The sequence below is a fragment of the Neomonachus schauinslandi genome, chromosome 6, assembly GCF_002201575.2.
Source record: "Neomonachus schauinslandi chromosome 6, ASM220157v2, whole genome shotgun sequence".
NCBI lineage: Eukaryota > Metazoa > Chordata > Mammalia > Carnivora > Phocidae > Neomonachus > Neomonachus schauinslandi.
Window position 1 is genome coordinate 79504014 of NC_058408.1, and position 19347 is coordinate 79523360.

Consider the following 19347-nt stretch of genomic DNA (forward strand, 5'->3'; position numbering starts at 1 on the left):
CCAATTTCCCCTGGAAGATATATGCTTATTTACTCTCTTCTATTACCTGTATATACATTCTCAGTGCTTTGGCTAAGACTTCTGCTGACTCGGGAAATGTTTTTGTGTAATAAATATTGAGCTAAATATAGTTAGAAGACCATTTTGGGGAAAGACCACAGAAGCCAGTTTTCATGTCCCTGCCTCACCAGGGGGTAGTAGATCCATCCATTCTTCAATCTCTTAGAATGTCTCTAGAATCTGGCCTGATGCTATGGCCCAAACAGTGGCCAGAACATGTAAACCATATACCTTGTAAGGAGGAGAACAATGTGGAAACCAAGCAAATAAGAAACTCCCACATATTTATGAAAATATGTCTAAAACATAGATAAGTGATGAGAGATTTTGAAATATCCGTAAGAGGCAAAATTCCTTTGGGGAATTCATGTCGTGATCCACATTTCCTCTTAGGTCCTGTAGGGGAGCCCAATAGGACAAGTATGGCAAATAAAAGCTTTGAAATTTGTCAAGAAAAGACTTCAGTGGTGGAACTCTCTCTTAGGACCAGGAAAAGGTTCTAAATAAGGTTATTGTTGTTTTTTTTTTAATCAATGTTAAATTTCTGTGAAATTTCAAGCCAGGCTCCAACTGTGCAGTGACTTCTTGCGAAAGCTTAGAACCATGAAGGTACCGGGGGTCCTTAAAGGCCCCAACAGTGTTTACCGAGTGCTCTTTGGCTAAGTATTTGCCACACACTTGACATAGAATATTCTCACTTAACCCTCAAGAATACTACTACCGGGAGATATTATTCCCATTTTACAGAAGAGAAAACTGAGTTTCCAAAAGGTTGTAACTTAGCCAGATTGCATAGCTCATAAGTGGCAGAGCTCAGACTCACACCCAAATGTGCAAAACGAGAGGATGGTCTTCTAAAGTCAATAAGCTACTAGAATAAGTGCTACCCTGAGCAACTTTGGGGAAGCCTCTTTTAGCTAAAAGGTACCACATTTTTCCTAAGCTTGGAATTGCCTGGATTGCAATGTTTAAAGTAATGCAGCTGCAGACTATAGCCTAAAGTGAATGAAGCTGGGGGAATCACCCTTTCCAAAGCAGGCCCACCTGCATATCACACAGGTGTGCCCCTGAAGCCAGTCCCCTGAAACCAGTTCCTTCTGTATATAACGAACCTCACGGAGCATGGGGAGCTCCGGTTCTTGGGAAACAAGGCAGGTCTTACAGCCAGTGGGGTTCCTAGTGGCGCTATGTGGCTGCTACAGTCCATCTTGCTCTGTTTTCCCTTGGCTCTTGCTTTGAGCAGTCACCAGAAGCCCGAGGCACCAGATTATCCTGGTGAACTCCACTGCGGGCTACAGAGTCTTCAGTTCACCATAAACCTGAGCCAGGGGACAGCGACTCCTGCACTGATAGCTTGGGGTAAGTTTGCTGACTCACTCGGCTTAGCCCTCTAGCTTCCCCTCCTAACACTTTCCCCCTTTGGTAAACTCTGCAGCCTCTCCTACAGACTGAATCGTCTAAGATAGAACTTCTCTTCCCAATTGGAGCCCCGTCTTGTTCCTCTCTCTTCTTGCCGCTGCCCCCTGGGGGTGTGACGGCAAAGCTGGCTGTCCTTTCCCAGCACTGAGGACTGTGGCGACTGACCCCCCTGTGCTTTTTGCTCCCCCCTGCCTTCCAGACAACCGCGGGCTGCCACACAGGCTGCAGAATAACTCTGGCTGTGGTGTCTGGCTAAGGGAGGGCCCAGGCAGCTCCATGGTATTAGAAGCCTCTTACGGCGGCTGCTATGTCACTGAGTGGACCAGGATGACCCAGTCACCAGGAATGCTGAGGCCCCCTGCACCACCATCAGGGGTGACTCCCCAGGACCACCACTATATCATGCTACTTGGAGTCGAGGAAGCAGATGTGGCTGGACGCAGCATGGTTACGAAGACAAAGATGCTCAAGTGTCCTACGGATCCCCCAGGTAAGGGCTGGAAACTTTCAGGGTCTGGGTGGTGCGCTCTTGAGCCTCTTCTACCCGCTCTGTGCAGCGATAGTGACATGAAGGACTGTCCTCCAGCTCCCCTGCACATGCGGTCCTTAAGATAACTACCACATGAGTGATTAGATGACTTGGTGCGAGGCACTGTGGAGGGCAGAGCACTTCGCCGTCCCCTCCCCAGTCCTAACCAGTGCTGTATATGCTATTCCTTCCGATTGGTGAGCTCTTGGTGAGCGGCAGAGCTGGGATTTGAACAAGAATTAACCCAAGACCAGGAGTTCCTCGGTCTTGAGAAGTGTAGGGAGGGAAGCTAAAGCTATTAAGGATACTTGCCAAATGCCTCCGAGGATCAACTGTGCCCTGAAAATAGGGCTCAGGCCTTTCAGCTGGAGGCTACTTGATCACTTAACTGGGGAATTAGCAGGAAGTGTGACTCCTACTCAGCTTCAGCAAATCTTGTCTTGCCCTCTGCAAGCCCTACCTCAAAGTCCTAAGGGATTCAAACCTGTAGTGCACTCTTCTCCTCTGCCTTGTATCCAAAATCTAATCCAGAGAGGTAACACTGATAAAATGCAGAATCCCAGTCCCCGTATCAGACCAGCTATACCAGAACCCGCATTTCAAAAAGATCCCCCAGTAACTCATAGTACAGGAAGATTGAGAAGCACCTCTGCAGAATAGAATTCTTTGCTTGAAGGAAGAAAGGAGCCCCACTGCTTCTACTGATCTTGCTGGTATTCTCTTTCAAGAAGTACTAATTTCAGGGAACTTCAGATTTACTTAACTTTCGGAAACTTAATTGCTAGTATATAATACAGACCTACCCTGATTATCTGGACATCTGTGGGAATTTTAATACTTTGTAACAAATGATTTTTTTTTTTTCTTAAGACACAACTTCGTTATCTAGCTTGAGTTACTCGCCTCTTCAAAATGTAGCCCTAGATGCTCCAAACGCTGACCTGTGTGACTCTGTCCCAGTGTGGGACAGGCTGCCTTGTGCTCCTTCACCTATCACTCAAGGAGACTGCGAGAAGATTGGCTGCTGCTACAATTTGGAGGCAAGTTCCTGTTACTATGGAAACACAGGTGAGTTACTGCATCTCTGAAACCAGCTAAAGTAAAGTACCAATAACTTGCAATTAAATCCAGAGAAGAGTGATCTTCCCTCCCACCCCCCGAAGACAAATGTTAAAGATGACCAGAAGTTAGTGTATAAGCAATGAGCATATCCTGGAATACTTGACCCTAAGTGATCACTACTCAGACTCTAAGCTCTGAATACTAACTGATAAGTAAAACAAAGCAAGTACTATTATCCCCATTTTATAAATGAATCTAGAGCAAGGAGGTTAGATGCTTGGCCTGAGGTTGCTCAGTAAGTGGTGGAGGCAACATTCAAATCCAGGCGCTCGTTCAGTCCTTCCGTTGAGCTCTGGATAGCTGAACTTGCACAGAGTCCACTCGGTGGGACTGCCAACCTCTTGGGGAGGGATCAAAACTCTCTAAATATCTAGCTGGCTCAAAACAGGAGGTATGACCTGTTTTCAGCACAGCCACTCTGGTTTTTCAGTGACCTCACACTGTACCCAAGATGGCCATTTCTCCATCGCCGTGTCTCGGAAGGTGACCTCACCCCCACTGCTCTTAAATTCTGTGCGCTTGGTGCGCTTGGCCTTCAGGAATGACCATGAATGTACCCCTGTGATGGCAACACGTACCTTTGCTCTCTTCTGGTTTTCATTTAATTCCTGTGGCACCACAAGACAGGTAAGAACAGTTGACCTTTGGCTCTGTCCCTAACTCTAGAAGTCCGATAGAAATGTCCTAGTGACTGGAGGGAGAGGTGGAATATCTTAGCCATGAAGGAGACAGCTGACCACTGCTTGGTGCATATGATGGTCTCTAGGACAGAAGAATGCTTCACCACTGAGAAAGCAGAAACCTCCCCTGGGCATTCAGCTAAGATCACAGCTGTGCTCCAGCAAGGGGCTAGTACTTCTACCAAGCCATAGACAAGAGGAACAAGTAATAGTTTCTTCTTGCCATACTGCCCTGGAAAGCAAGCAGGGGTTGGCTGACATTGTGGTCATGTTCCTGGCTGCCTCTATAATAAGCCCTATTGCCTTATCCTGAGGTAAAGTGAAGTGATAATGTCCCAGGTTAGTTGCCACCTGCTTTTGCCTCTGCTCAAGGAGCAGAAAATGCAGCCTAAAATAGCTTAGCACTGCTGACTGTTAGGTCAGAGCAAGTTCTGAGTGAAGTGACACCTGGCTAGCAGGAATAATACTTCTTTCCCCATACTTCTAGATCATTGGAGACCAGGCAGTATATGAAAATGAGCTGGTCGCAGCTAGAGATGTGAGAACTTGGAGCCATGGTTCTATCACCCGTGACAGTATTTTCAGGTAAAGGTCTTAGTTAACCTGACCCTGCTTAACCAGAATGCCTTCCCTCCCATAAAACAGGAGTTCTAGGGTAAGCTCTGAATCCACAGAACCTCTCCTCATGACAAGAGAACCTGTCTCCTGCCTTGGTTGTCCGATCTCAAGGACCATTATTTAAGTCACCCCGCATCACTGCCATCAAACTCCCCTGGACTATTTCACTTACGTGGACTCTCATTTTGGCCTTCTCCCTCCATAGTCCATGCTGTAACAAAGAATCTCCTCAACACCTCAGAAGATTGCACCCTTAAAGCTTCCTCATTGTCTTGCCACAGCTTAAACTAGGCATCATGAATGTAACCTGAAGGACCCTGCATCAAGCACCTCCTACTTTCCTCTTCAGCCCAACCTCCTTGAACGCCCTCCATCCCTCACTCACTATTCCCCAAACTCCGACTGAAGTCCCTTGAAGATTATACAGAAGGACAAACTGGTCTCCATTCTCTGTTCTGTCTGCTGTTTCTGTCCCTCCTCTTACCTCCATTACTTTCTGTCTTCCTTCAAGACCACTCCCTGCAAGCTCTTCCCTAACTACCCTTTCTACAGAAAGCACCTGTTTCTCTCAGTACTGCACCAACACTGATCCCATCTACATATTGGTCTCCCAAACTAAGATCTAGCTCTCACAAGCTCAGGAACTATACCCCTCATGTTTACAAACTTGTCCAGCACCTAGCATGTAATGGTTCCTAAAACCTTTAAAAGCTGAACGGTGGCATGGCCCATCCTACCACCCACACTAGCTAAGAAAGCTCTTGTTCTTCTGTAGGCTTCGAGTTAGCTGCAGCTACTCGATCAGTAGCAATGCCTCCCCGGTTAATGTCCAGGTTTTTACGCTCCCACCACCCCATCCTGAGACCCAGGCTGGACCCCTCACTCTGGAACTCAAGATTGCCAAAGGTAAGACCCACTTGGCTGGAGCATCTGGCCTACAGTCTAAAGCCCTATCTCTTTTCCGGGCATTAAGACAACTTTGTAATAAGACACTTGCTGGAGGTATTTCTGTGTATATGCTGTCTCAGGCAATGTAGAGTTTCCTAATTCTGGTTTTATTGTTTCAACTCCTTTTGGTCTCTTGCAGATAAGCTATATGAATCCTACTACACTGCCGGTGACTACCCAGTGGTGAAGCTACTTCGGGATCCCATTTACGTGGAGGTGTCTATCCGCCACAGAACAGACCCCTACCTGGGGCTACTTCTCCATCACTGTTGGGCCACACCCAGCACAAACCCGCAGCATCAGCCCCAGTGGCCCATGCTGGTGAAAGGGTAAGTGGCTCTTCCATGCACCTGTGCTGGAGTCCCTCTGAGAAAGCCCCTCCTGACTGCCAGATGTCTTTGCTTAGATGCCCCTATGCTGGAGACAACTATCAGACGCAGCTGATCCCTGTCCAGAAAGCCCTGGACCCTCCATTTCCATCTTACTACCAGCGCTTCAGCATTTTCACCTTCAGCTTTGTGGACTTGGTGACAAAGAAGGCACTTGGGGGACCGGTATGATGCTTCCCTCTGTGCTCCTCAGCAGGGCTCAGAACCGCCCCCCCCCCCCCAACTCAGAATTGTTTCCACATCCTACCACTCCTTGGCCAGGGCTGCCCTTTAAATGTAGCCGTTGGTACTCCCTCAGAGCCACCACTGATCCCAAAGCCATGAGTGACATTTGCCTACTGGACTCTACTTCTTTAGTGTTATTGTGATATCAGCTTGGGATGTCAAGATTTTCTGATAACTTTCTTTCAACTTCTTCCCGGGGAGTTAAGTTTGAAGACTTGTGATGTGGTTCTACACCATGATCTCCATTCTATTGGCTCCCAGGTGTATCTGCACTGTAGTGCATCTGTCTGCCAGCCTGCTGGGACACCATCCTGTATGATAACCTGTCCTGTTGCCAGGCGTGAGTATCCAAGCTGTCCACACTGGAGGACAAACTTGAAATAATCTTGAGTCCCCCTGCTTACCTTGTTTAGCCTGTAGGCAAATGATTCAAAGTAAAGATTCATCTTATTAATGAGGCTGCTTTAGGTATTTTTATGATGCAGTAGAACAGACAACCAGCTTCCTAGAGTTCCAGGCCTTTTAAATATAAGTTACAAATCCTCAAGTCTCAGCCTTAGTCAAAATGTATATGAAAAATGCTAAGCGAGGACTCAAACTGGCTCATGACCTACACATGACTCAGTCTAACAAAAACACTTATCTGGCTAGTTCACAAATCAAGCCGTTTATACCTGCTTGAAGGCACGTCTAGCAACATTGCCTGAAGATCTATAGGTGGAGTATGCCTGCAGACAGTAGGTGCTCTAGTGGGTCAGACCCAGTCCTCCTATAATGTGTGTGTACTCCTAGCTGGTCCACTAACTTTTACCTGTCTAGCACCTGAATTAATTGGGATTCATGACCCCTAAAGCTTTAAGTCCCTTCTTGGGGTGGGGGGAGACTCATAGTAATGTAATGATAGTTATGAAATACTTCAATAAATATTTAGAACCTAACTCCGATGACCTCTATTCCATACCTTTCTAAAAGAAATGTCTATGCTTCTAAAAGAAATGTATATCCTTCTAAAAGAAAACTTAGATCCTATAACTGGCAATAGAAATAGGATTCAAACAGCTTTGCTCTGTTACTGTCTTACCAGTTACCTTCCTAGCTTAGGAAAAGGTCTTGGTATTAACATATTACTGTCCAAATACCTCTTTTACAGAAGAATGGCAGTTTGGGGAAAGTCTAATATCATAATCTCTATTATCAAATTCTGGTGAAAATGAGGTAGCAGGGTTAGGTACAAAGTCTTAGACTTGTTTGAGTTTCTGTTAACACACTTAAGACATGGAACAGAGCTGTACATATTGAGGGACCTAACTCTCCCATTCCTACACCACCATGTGCAAAAAATCCTAACTAATCCCTAGCTCTCCTTTCTCCAACAGGAAGAAGAAACTCTAACATCCATTTTCACAACCATACTGCTAGCATTTCTAGCAAGGGTCCCATGATTCTACTCCAAGCCACTAAGGACTCCTCAGAAAAGCTCCATAAAAACTCAAGTGAGTGGGCAGAGACTTTAGCTACTGGAAGCCCCTTACCTGAACCAATAATCAAGCCAAAGCTACTTCCTCATCCCTAATTTTTCTTCCTTGCTGATATGACCAATGTGAATCTCAAATTGACCGGCTTGTTTTTCCTATAGCTAAAGATGTCTTTTTCAGGATACAGAATCACTTGGTCTTGGCATACATTAACCTACCTTTCTACCCTACAGGTTCTCCTATAGGTTCCCAAGCTCTGTGGATGGCAGGCCTTTCTGGGACCTTAATCATTGGAGCCTTGTTAGTGTCTTACTTGGCTATCAGGAAATGGAGATGAATTATTCCAGTTGTGTTAATAAAACCAGATTGCACTACCAGCCTGTGCCCAGCTTCTCATTTAAAAGAAAGTAAGTAAGCTATCTGCTGTTGGCATCTCCTCTTTCCAGCTTGGGGCAGTATTTTGCATGACAATAGAATAACAACATGATACCCTAGGCCTCTACTCCAGCCCTTCTAGCTTCTGAATAGAACAACGTTTCAGTAGATTCGTAGTTGGTTGACAAGTCAGGTAGTATATACAAGAACTAAATACAGAGGTTACAAGCTTAAGAGGGGTATAAAACAAAACTCTTCCACAAAATCAATCAAACTAAGGTAGAACTAGCCTAGAGCTACTGTGGAATCTTCTAGACAGTGTGCATCAGGATCAAAGGAGGGCTGATGAAAATTGATTACTGGCCCCACCCCCAGAATTTAAATAGGTCTGAGCTAAGGCTTAAAAACTTGCATTTCTAACCATTTCTCAGGTGATTATGATATTCTAAGCATCACACTAAAAACCAATGTCTAGAACAGTGACTAAAAGGAATTATCTGGGGGCACCTGGGTGGCTCAGTCGTTAAGCGTCTGCCTTCGGCTCAGGTCATGATCCCGGAGTCCTGGGATCGAGCCCCGCATCGGGCTCCCTGCTCAGCGGGAAGCCTGCTTCTCCCTCTCCCACTCCCCCTGCTTGTGTTCCTTCTCTCACTGTGTCTCTATCAAATAAATAAAATCTTTAAAAAAATAAAAAATAAAATAAAAAATAAAAGGAATTATCTGATCATGGATTGGTCAACTGGAAGTGGTTTGATCAGAAGAGGCTTAGTTTTGAGCCAGACCAACAAGTAATTCCCTAGTTTCTTAGTCCTTAAGACTAACACATGGTGACTTCTCAAGGTAAATCTTCTGCTCAAAGAACTCTAGTAACTAACACTGTTGGCCATACTGTCAGTCTCTACTCTCATCATGGTGGAGTTCTGAAATTAATTCTGGTTAAACAAAGTTTCCCCATTTATCTGCAGGGAATAACTTTTAGGTTGCTTTATATTTCAGCAAAGTTAAAGGCATTAACCATGGTACTTAAATACCTGCTTTGTAGGCAAGTCAACTCCACTTCAAACTGCTTCTAAGCAGGGACTGAATATTTCCTTATTCAACTGACAGGGACACTATATGCTTTTTATGTGACAGGAACTATCCTAGATGCTCGATAACACACTTGAGCTTCATGAAAACCTAAAGAGGTAAACATTCATCCCTGATTTCCAGGATTTGGAATACCTATAAAGCCAAGTAACTTACCCAGCATCACTCAGTCAACTAATGGCAAGGCTGGACCATGAATTCAAGTCTGATCTCAGACATTGTGCTTTTAACTGCATATTCTACTACAAATACTCAGTTCTTCAATAGGACCAATTTCCAGTGGTACAGAGATTCAGCTTGACCAAAGTTTTTCTGAAGCTTGCCTGTTTGCCTGATGCTTGTTTGGGGGATGTTGCTAAAATAGATGCCTAGAACAAAGGTCTGGGACTAATGACTGACTACCCTCCCCGTGCTAAAGAGGAAGAACAATGATCTTGGATTTCAGTGGTGATAATGGTTAACTTGGTCACTAAACAAGTATAACTGTAGGTAACCTGGGCAATCATGAGTAGATGTATTAAACACAATTAAAATTATATCTCAATTTTTATCATTTAGGTAAAGCATAATTTGAGATTTTTATATCCATGTATATTTACAGTACATCTCAATTTGCAGGTTAAAAATTAGCTAGAAGTACCATATTTTTAGGTCTCCTAAGATTTACAGTTAAACAGGTTCACGTACCCAAATTGTTCCAAACATAAGTCTTCTTTTAGCTGAACAAAGTAGGTGTTTCCAAACTTAAAATTCTTATACTAGCCCCAGTTCATGTGTCTATAGCCACATCTGGCTAGGAGCTACTTGAGCTAGGAGCTACAGCATGCATGAAGTCCCTAAATTCAAACATGTACTAGACATCCTATGTTGACAGGCATTATACTAGCATGGAAAGTAAAGCAACATAAACCATGAAAGATGTCCCAGCAACAAGGGCAGACAAATGTCTGATGGCAAATGGGGGGGGGGGAATCAAAAGAATGATGGGGAGAAGAATTGCCAAGTCCTGTCATGCTCTGCCTGTGAGAAAACTAAGTGGATATGGGTTCTTTGCTTATCCCACTAAAAGCAAGTGTGTGGGGTCCTATAAATGAAACTGATTATGCCAAGTATCTGGATTTACAACAGAGAAAAGGCTCCAGTAGCAGAGTACCTGGCATGTTAGGTTATTCACTCAGTGACAATGGACTTTTTTTTAAGATTTTATTTAGAAAGAACATGAACAGTGGGGAGGGAGAGCAAGAATCCCAAGCAGACTCTGTGCTGTGCTCAAGCCTGACCTGAGGCTTGATCCCATGACCCTGAGCTCATGACCTGAGCCAAAACCAAAATGTTGGATGCTTAACTGAGCTACCCAGGTGTCCCCCACTTTTACTTTTTTTTTTTTTTTTTTTTGAGGAAAGGTAGTAACATCTATATTTATACTAGATCCAATCAAAGGAAGAAAAAAATCCTGGTTCTTAAGCCTTGACCTAGAACCTGCCAGGTTCTCTCTAGCAGGGCTTCTCAGATTGATATTAATGTCCTGTGAGCCTCCAAAGGGAGCTAAAAACTATTTCGCAAACATATTTGACCATGGAAATGTTTCTCTCCCCCATCCGCCCCGCCCCGCCCCGAGAATCTTACAGGAGTAGTGTTCTACAGAACATACTTCTATAGATCTAGGGTGTTTCTGCTTTCCTAACCATGGAATCCTTATTGGAACTTAGCCTGCTCAAGAGGGAGAAAGGAATATTGCAGGGAGAAATTATTACAGTATACCTCTGAATTGAAAAGTCCCTGGCCAAAACTACCTAGCTTAAAGTTAAATCATTGCTCTAAAGTGAAATATCAGTTGGGACCATTAACTTGAGTAGCTTATTAATATAGTCTCTTAGCTAAATTGGAAACTTTATTATCCCCAGAGGGGATAATTCTTAAACATTCTCAAATTTATACTACTTTTTGGCATTTGTCTAATTTTAAGAGGCTTTTTCTGGTAACTTTTTATAAGCTTATATTCCCACCCCAGACTCTTTCCTACCTTCACAATACCCTCCAAACTTAATGAAACATTTCTAGGTAATAACTCTTTACCCATTGACTAAAGGACTGTTCAAATCTAGCCAGAATAATGTAATTCACTCTTGTATATTTTAGGTTTTTCCCGGATAAAATCATAGCTGATTTTGTTTATTCCTCTGTGTGCCTATCACTAATTTATCTTGCAGAGTCTTCACATGATAACATAGCCGCTCTTGGTGGCTCCCTAGGCCTGTTACACAGCTGTCAGCCTAAGATTTCCCTTTGAGGTCTTCCCTTTCTCTTGGATGAGTTCTAGTCATGTTTCAGTTTGTTACTTAGCTTTGGCAGCATATATCATTTTTTGTATTCATTTGAGAAAGAATGGCATAGAAGGCAAATTTTTAGAACTTGGATGCCTGAGAGTATTTTTCTCCCTGCCCTTCCCCCCAAGCTGGCTCTTTACAGTTTAGCAGGTATCAAATTATAGATGAGTGGCCTATTCTCTATTTTGAAGGTATTGCTCCATTGACTTCAGGTTTCAGCATTGCATCCTGTTATTCTGACTTCTGATCACCTGTCTTTGGCTATTCCATATGCTTTAGAACATTCTCTATCACCATTCTCTGGTCTTCTATCTGTGATTGGTTGATAGAAAAGAATTTTAAGCGGGGGCGCCTGGGTGGCTCAGTCGTTAAGCATCTGACTTCAGCTCAGGTCATGATCCCAGGGTCCTGGGATCTAGCCCCGCATCAGGCTCCCTGCTCAGAGGGAAGCCTGCTTCTCCCTCTCCCACTCCCCCTGCTTGCATGCTCCCTCTCTTGCTGTGTCTCTGTCAAATAAATAAATCTTTAAAAAAAAAAAATATTAAAGGATGCCTGGGTGGCTCAGTTAAGCATCTGCCTTCAGCTCAGGTCATGATCCCAGGATCCTGGGATTGAGCCCAGTGTTGAGCTCCCTGCCTAGCCAGGAGTCTGCTGCTCCCCACTGCTTTGTGCGCGTGCTCTCTCCCTCTCTCTGACAAAAAAATCTTTAAAAATTTTTTTAAATCTAGAGTACATGGTTTTGAACTCAAGGAAAAATTCTTATTTCTGATTTACCTCCTCTTCTGTCTTGTTTCTATCCCCCTGGCTCATTTCCAAAGGAAATGCTCTTAAATTGCCTCTTCATTTCCTTGATTTGTCTTTAGTTTAGGCACATACTTCGAGACTTAGAAATATTGTACATTCTGACTTTTCAAATATAAATCTTGTTTATCCTGAATTGTTTTCTCAACTTTTTCCTTGATAGTATGTCTTCAAATACCAATTTTGTCCATTCACATGGTACTAAAGCCAATTGGAAGCTCTGTAACTGAAGACTAATAAGCGCCAACTTTGACCACAAATTACCAGTGCTCATATTTCTTCCCCATTTATATGGATCTACTTGTTCAAAGTAACACTGGAAGAGTCTAGGTCTATAACAATTGTTTTCTACGGTGTCTAACACCCCCAAATTCCAAAAATCCCTAATCCCAGGTCCATCTGTTCACGGCCAGGATGGAAGAAAGTAAATCCCCTAGTCATATGACAAAAACATCAGATGTTTAACAGTTCCCAATTTTAACTTATCGAGTCCTACTACACATACAACGAAGCATATAAGGTGTACCAATGTTGTAGAGAGCCTGCTGAAAATATATCTGTCTAACCACCACCCTGATCAAAAGATAACTGAAGCAACCCCAGAAGTCTCTTTATTTTTATTCCCAAACTTCCTAGAGGTGCTAACTATTCTATCACCAGAGGTTAGTTTTACTTGTTCTTGAACTTCATATAAATGGAATCATACATACTCTTCTGTTTAGACTCTTTAGTGTCTGAGATCTACATTGCATGTGTCAATAGTTCTTTTATGTACTACATTACATTAAAAATATCAGTTTAGGGGTGCCTGGGTGGCTCAGTCAGTTGAGTGTCCGACTCTCGATTTTTGGTTCAGGTCATGATCTCGGGGTCATGAGATTGAGGCTCCCATCAGGCTCTGCACTCAGCACAGAGTCTGTCCCTTTCCCTCTGTTCCTCCACCTGCTTGCTTGCTCGCTCTCCCTCTCCTTCCCCCCACCCCTTTCTCTCTCTCAAAATCATTTAAAAATATGAGCTTAGGGCACCTGGGTGCTCAGTTGGTTAAGTGTCGCCTTTGGCTCAAGTCATTATTCTAGGGTCCTGAGATTGAGTCCTGCTTCAGGCTCCCTGCTCAGTAGGAAGTTTGCTTCTCCCTCTACCCTTCCCCCTGCTCATGATCCATGTCTCTCTCTCCTCTCTCTCTCTCTCAAAATCTTTAAAAAAGAATAAACTCCTATTTCTATTTTTTCTCTTATTGATGAGCATTTGAGTTGTTTCCAGGTTGGGGTTATTAAACACCGGTAACCAGTCTCCTTCCTAGTGTACAACCTTATGCAATCTCCTCCTACTCTGAACCAAACTGGCCCTGTGACAACAGAACATAGTAAATGTAACAGTGTGACTGGGCATAGGTTATAAAAGACCATGCAGCTTCTGCCTTGTCTTTGGAGAAGCCAGTTGTCCTGCCACAGTAAGGATGCTGAAGTAGCCCTGAGGAGAGGGACTGAGCCCCTCACCAGCCAACAGCCATGTGAGCGCCTCCTTGGAAGGGAATCCTCCAGCCCTATCCACATCTGCCTGCAACCTTATAAAAGACCTTGCACTAGAACCACCCAGCGGAGCTGGTTCTCAATACCTGCTCTACACAACCATGAGAAAGAAATAATTACTACTATTACAAGACACTACATTTCTGGGGTGACTTTTTTAAAGGCACAACAGGTAACTAAAATTTCTTAGGTGTTTGTTTGTTCTTTTGTGGCGATGTCTCATCTTGGATGAGAAAAAGTAGAATTGTTCAGTCATGGGGAAGTGCATACCTCATAAGTAACTGCCAAACTGTTTTCCAAAGTATTTCTATTTTTGCACTCAGACTAGCTATTAGCTATGTAAAAGTTCTAATTGCAAATTCCTTAAGGATAGGCACCTATTTGCAGAGGTAAGATCTGCTATAGTCCAGTGTCAGCTCCTCCTCCTTAGGTTGTACCTAATCCAGCCTACAGGGGTCCCCTCCGCCATCACTCTAGTTTCTGATACTATGTGATTTGGGAACTGCAGATCCTATTCGACTGCTATGTCCTCAGTGTTAGCAAGCTGGAGAGCTGTTGCTCCCTGTGTCTAATCAGCCCATAAGCAAGGGAGCTTTAAAATAAGCCAATGAAATATCTTAGATTCATAAAACCTATAAAATTGAGAGACAAAAAGTAACATTTTCAGTCAATAAGGATGGAAATCTGCTGGTCATTGACCACTTAGGGACCTAAGAAGTGTTAAGATTCCATCATTCTGTCACTTTCCAGAGAAACAGAATTTCCTCTTAGGACAAATCTAAGAAAACCCAAAGCAGTTGGCAGATGATGGGAAATAGCATCTTGACTTGAGCACCATGTATTGAAACTATATCGTCATGTTCAACAAAATAAACTCCCTTTTGCATTAGGAATTGAAAATTAGAGTGATCTATTTCAACGGCCAACAGAGAACTTACATGGTCTGAGAACAGGAGAAACAACAGAAAACAGAAAATTGAACCTGATATCACAGTGACCATTCTAGAGAAAGCCTATTGTTTTTAATAGAGATTGTTGGCCCCTGCTGCCCCCCTCTTCACCCAAAATATTCAGACCAGGATACTAGCTACATGACTGTTGGTAAAACATTTAACCTCTACAGACTTGACTTTCTCACATCTGAGATAAGGACTAAATTATTTCTATCTTTCTGGATTTAAATTCTTGGCTCTTGGAATTTTCTGAATCTCCTTCGGTCATTTTCGTTGGCCTTGATTCCTGGCTATGCCTTGGAAATTCTACTTCCCATAATTTCTTGCTCAGGAATTTCATGCTGTGAGCTGGCAATGTGCTTTTGTCCTACACCACAGCATGCTTCTGCCTTCTGAGAGCTAAAGCCTGGCTGTTTTTCAATAAAAGTCTGAGCAAGCCTTATTGCAATAGCCACAGGCCAGGGGGAGCAGAAATTAGAAGGTCCTGCCACTTACCAACCTCTTCTCTTCTCATTTTTTCCAAGAAGTACTCTTCTTTCGTCCTTGCTGTTACGGAAGGGACCAAAGACCTTGACAAAGAGAAGTAAATCACCTTCTCCAGCACCCCCAATAGCTGAGTTAGGTGACAAGAAATGGCCAAATCCAGTGAAGTCTCTCAAATAGGTTGGGAGAGGAAGAAGCAGAGGGCAAAGTGCAGACTGTAAAAAGATTGATGGTGGTCAAATAAAGAATTAGGCTTCAATGATACCGGACAAAATGAAATATACCGGTCAAGTTTTATCTTTTAATCTCAATATTGGAGTAAGGGCTGGATTATAATAGTTACTGCTGCATGTTTACCAGCTGTTCTTCCCATGTGCTGTCTGGTAATTCATCCCCTCATCAGTACATAAGCGGGGCTCTCTCAGCATGTTGACTTTATTTTCCATGGGTCAAAGATACCTATGAGTTTAGTTTTCAAAGAAGCATCTGTTCTCTTAGCCTCGTGATTATTTGGCCTTATTGTGTTCTGCAGGGTAAACCTAGGGGTGTTGGCAAGGAGGGGGTGAGGAGACAAGCACCAACCTAGGGAGAGAAACCCATGGTCTACCGGTCACTATTTCCTCATAGTGGCAAAGGCCACACCCAGGAAGTGCCCTGAGACCAACAACATGGCTGTTGGGAGGTCTGGTTCCTGTTGCCAGTTGCCTTCACAGCTCGTTGTGCTACCCAGATCTCCTCAGACTCTCATCCTAAAAATTCCCTTGTCCTTGTCCAGGACAAAGGGCCTGGCACAGCCTGGGAACAGCAAATGCCAGAAACAGGGAACATTTGCTGAGTGAATCACACCAAACTATGACATAATTTAACCAGATTTAAAGGAGCCTAGAAAATCCCCAGAGAATGGTTGAATGTATCCAGAACATACTCATTCCCCAGGCTGGGAATCGCTGACCAGGCCGGCTTTTTAGGACATGGACACTGTCTGCTGCTGTTAGCAACCTGTTCTTCACTCCCTGAGTCCTCATGGTTCACAGGAATGGAAAACACTTCAGGATAAACAAAGGATTGCCCCTTTTAACAAACTCCAGTGTCTTAATCTTTTGACAATTAGAAAACCCACAGACTTTGATATCCTATTAAAACACCCACAACTCATTTTTTCCCTTTGAGGAAAAATACTTTACCAAAGCATAAAAATGCCCCAAAGAAAAATTACAAATCCAATGGCAACTAGAGCCCTTTTTTCTCTTCAGAAACCTAGTCTTTGGTTCTCATATAACTTAATAGTTTTATTGAGATATAACTCACATTCCATACAATTTAAAATGTATACTTCCACGGTTTTTAGTACACTCAGAGTTGTGCAACCACCACTACACTCGATTTTAGAACATTTTCATCAGCCCAAAAGAGATACCATTAGCAGTCACTCCCCTGCCCCTCCTTTCCCTAGCCCCTGACATCCACTAATCTACTGTTTGTCTTTAGAGATTTGTCTATTCTGGAATATCTCACATAAATGAAATCCTATAATATATGGCCCTTTGTGACTGGTTTCTTTCATTAGCGTAACATTTTCAAGGTTGATTTATGCTGTAGCATGTGTCAATACTTCAGTCCTTTTTATGGCTAGATAATATTCCTTGTTTCATTTTTTTAGTTGATGGGCATTTGGGTTTTCATCTTTGGCCATTAGGAATAATGCTGGTATAAATGTTTGCGTGTACAAGTTCTTCTGCAGACATAGGTTCTTATTTCTTGTGGATCTAGACCTAGGAGTAGATTATGGGGGTCATGTAGTAGCTCTATGTTTAACATTTTAGGAGCTTCATGAGTGTTTTCCAAAGTGAGTGTAGGAAGGTCCCATTTCTCCACATCCTCACCAACTCCTATTACCCGTCTTTTTGTCTTATAAGGCAACATTTGTAAATAATTTTTAAATATGAAAAAGTATAAAGACAATGAAAGGGCCCAAAATCCTACCAATAAAAATATTACAGTGTATGACTCAAAATAATTCAAACCACATACAAAAGCCAAATGAAAAGAACACCCACTGCCCCCCACCCCCTGTTGCTCTTTCTGAAAGCAACAGTCTTCAATGGTATCCTGCATGTCAGTCCTGAAACAAGCCTCAAGTGCGTGTGTGTTTCAGTTTACACAATGGTGACAACGCTTTTTGTGCCCTCCTGTACACAGCTGTCACTTGTTTTTCCCTATGGTATAGGTTAGCTGCCTCTTGTCCAAAAGGCCTATAGTTTTCAAAAAATAAGGAAGCCCAGCATGCCCATCAGGAGTCCCGAAGGGCAGAGTAGTATCTGTTCCCTCTGTGTCTTCCCACAGGCCTAGTCAAACACATAGAGGAAAACCATTTTCACAAGATCACTTTTCTTTGACCACGATGGGAAGAAGGAGCGTGTGTGTTGGCTTTTTTGCTGAGCACTCTAAAGTAAATCCTGGGTATGCGGAAGGCAGAGACCAGGGTCAGTGGTGCTTTTATGTCCTTGCATCGTATTCTACATTAGGCTATTAGATCAGGCTCCATGCTCCTGCTAATACTCTGCACATTATCTTCCTTGTCTCCTTCAAATGGTTTACACCTGCAAGCATGCTGTTTCTGGCATTTGCTGTTACCCAGGAAGCTGCAGAGACAAATGATGGGAAAGTGCTCATAAATAAGTCCGCCCATAATGAAGGCCAGGGAAGAAGCCCTCTGTCAAAGTCACATTTAAATTCGATGAGTCAAACCTTTTTGCAATTACCACGCAGACAAGCTTAATATAATCTATTGGATCGGCCTCCGTAAGATGACACCAAAGCCCTGAGACACCTCCAGGATGACTTGGTGCCCTTGGTTTGGGGCCAATTGACTTAATGTTCTGTGTTTCCTGTGAATGAGTCCTTCCCCTCATCTCACCCCACTGGCAAGATTATAATTCCCTAAATTCTCACTTTACCCTTTTCTTTCTTTCTTTTTCCTTCTTACCCTTTTCTTTCTTTTTCCTTCTTTCTTTCTTTCCTTTCTTTTTCCTTTCCTTTCTTTCCTTTTTCCTTCTTTCCTTCTTTCTTTCCTTTCTTTTTCTTTCCTTCTTTCTCTTTCTTTCCTTCTTTCTTTCCTTTCTTTCTTTCCTTCTTTCTCTTTCTTTTCCTTCTTTCTTTCCTTTTCCTTCTTTCTTTCCTTTCTTTTTCCTTTTTCTTTTTTCTTCTTTCCTTTCTTTTTCCTTTCCTTTCTTTTTTCTTCTTTTTCCTTCTTTCCTTCTTTCTCCTTCTTCTCTTTCTCTTTCTTTCTCTCCTTTCTTTCTTTCTCTCCTTTTTCTTTCCTTCTTTCTTTCTCTTTCTTTCCTTCTTTCTCTTTCCTTCTTTTTCTTTCCTTTCTTTCTTTCCTTCCTTTCCTTCCTTTCTCTTTCTTTCCTTCCTTTTTCCTTTTCTTTTTTCTTCTTTCCTTTTTCCTTCTTTCCTTCTTCCTTCTTTCTTTCCTTCCTTCTTTCCTTCCTTCCTTTCCTTCCTTCTCTCCTTCCTTCCTTCTCTCCCTCCTTCCTTCTTTCTTTTCCTTCCTCTCTCTCTCTCTCTCTCTTTCATCTCTGGTACCTCAGTAACCATCTTCTTCTGGCCACAAAAGAAAAATAAAACCTGGAATGTGGTAGCACAATGAAAGTACTTCTCCAGCTGAGGTCTGATAAACAATATACTAGAATATATTTTTTTTTAAAGATTTTTTATTTATTTATTTATTCATTAGAGACAGAGAGAGAGAGAGGCAGAGGGAGAAGCAGGCTCCCAAGGAGCAGGGAGCCTGATGCGGGACTCGATCCCAAGACCCTGGGATCATGACCTGAGCCGAAGGCAGACGCTTAACCATCTGAGCCACCCAGGTGCCCAACAATATACTAGAATATATTAATGGAAAAGTGGAGAGAGCACAAAAACAGTGTGATTTAAATATGACATTTGCAATATTTATTTCACATTAACAATGAACTGGGTAAAATTAAAAACAAAATGAGATGCAGAATTAATCATGAGTCCACCCTGATGAACTTATCCAAGTGAAAGGTTATTCTATGAAACAGAGGTGTTGAAAGGAAAATATTAATTTGTGCATTTTAACCCCTGAAGAAAATGTTTAGAAAGCATAAAATAACAATTATCATTTTTTAGCACATACAACATGCCAAACACCGTGTAAGCAATTTCCACAGATGATTTTATTTAATGCTCACAATGATCTATGAAGTAGGCAATATTATGATGAACACCTTAAAAAAAAAGAGAGATTTCTGAGTTTTATAAAGCTCAGGCTACACAGAAGAGCATGATTTATATAT

The 19347-nt window shown here is 42.7% G+C and overlaps 1 protein-coding gene across 2 annotated transcripts; it reads left to right on the top strand.

Annotated features, from left to right (window-relative positions):
- Positions 1 to 1193: 1193 nt before the first annotated feature.
- ZP4 (zona pellucida glycoprotein 4) lies at positions 1194 to 7839 on the top strand. Of its 2 annotated transcripts, none has more exons than XM_021696174.1 (11): positions 1194 to 1419; positions 1679 to 1969; positions 2927 to 3076; positions 3561 to 3757; positions 4298 to 4395; positions 5204 to 5334; positions 5516 to 5705; positions 5783 to 5930; positions 6252 to 6330; positions 7367 to 7483; positions 7699 to 7839. In XM_021696174.1, exons 1-11 carry the CDS (start codon positions 1248 to 1250, stop codon positions 7800 to 7802), a joined length of 1677 nt encoding a protein of 558 aa, XP_021551849.1. In that variant the 5' UTR covers positions 1194 to 1247; the 3' UTR covers positions 7803 to 7839. The 2 variants fall into 2 exon arrangements, with proteins under 2 accessions (XP_021551849.1, XP_021551848.1); XM_021696173.2 differs by having other exon boundaries at positions 1219 to 1419; positions 2879 to 3076.
- Positions 7840 to 19347: the final 11508 nt, after the last annotated feature.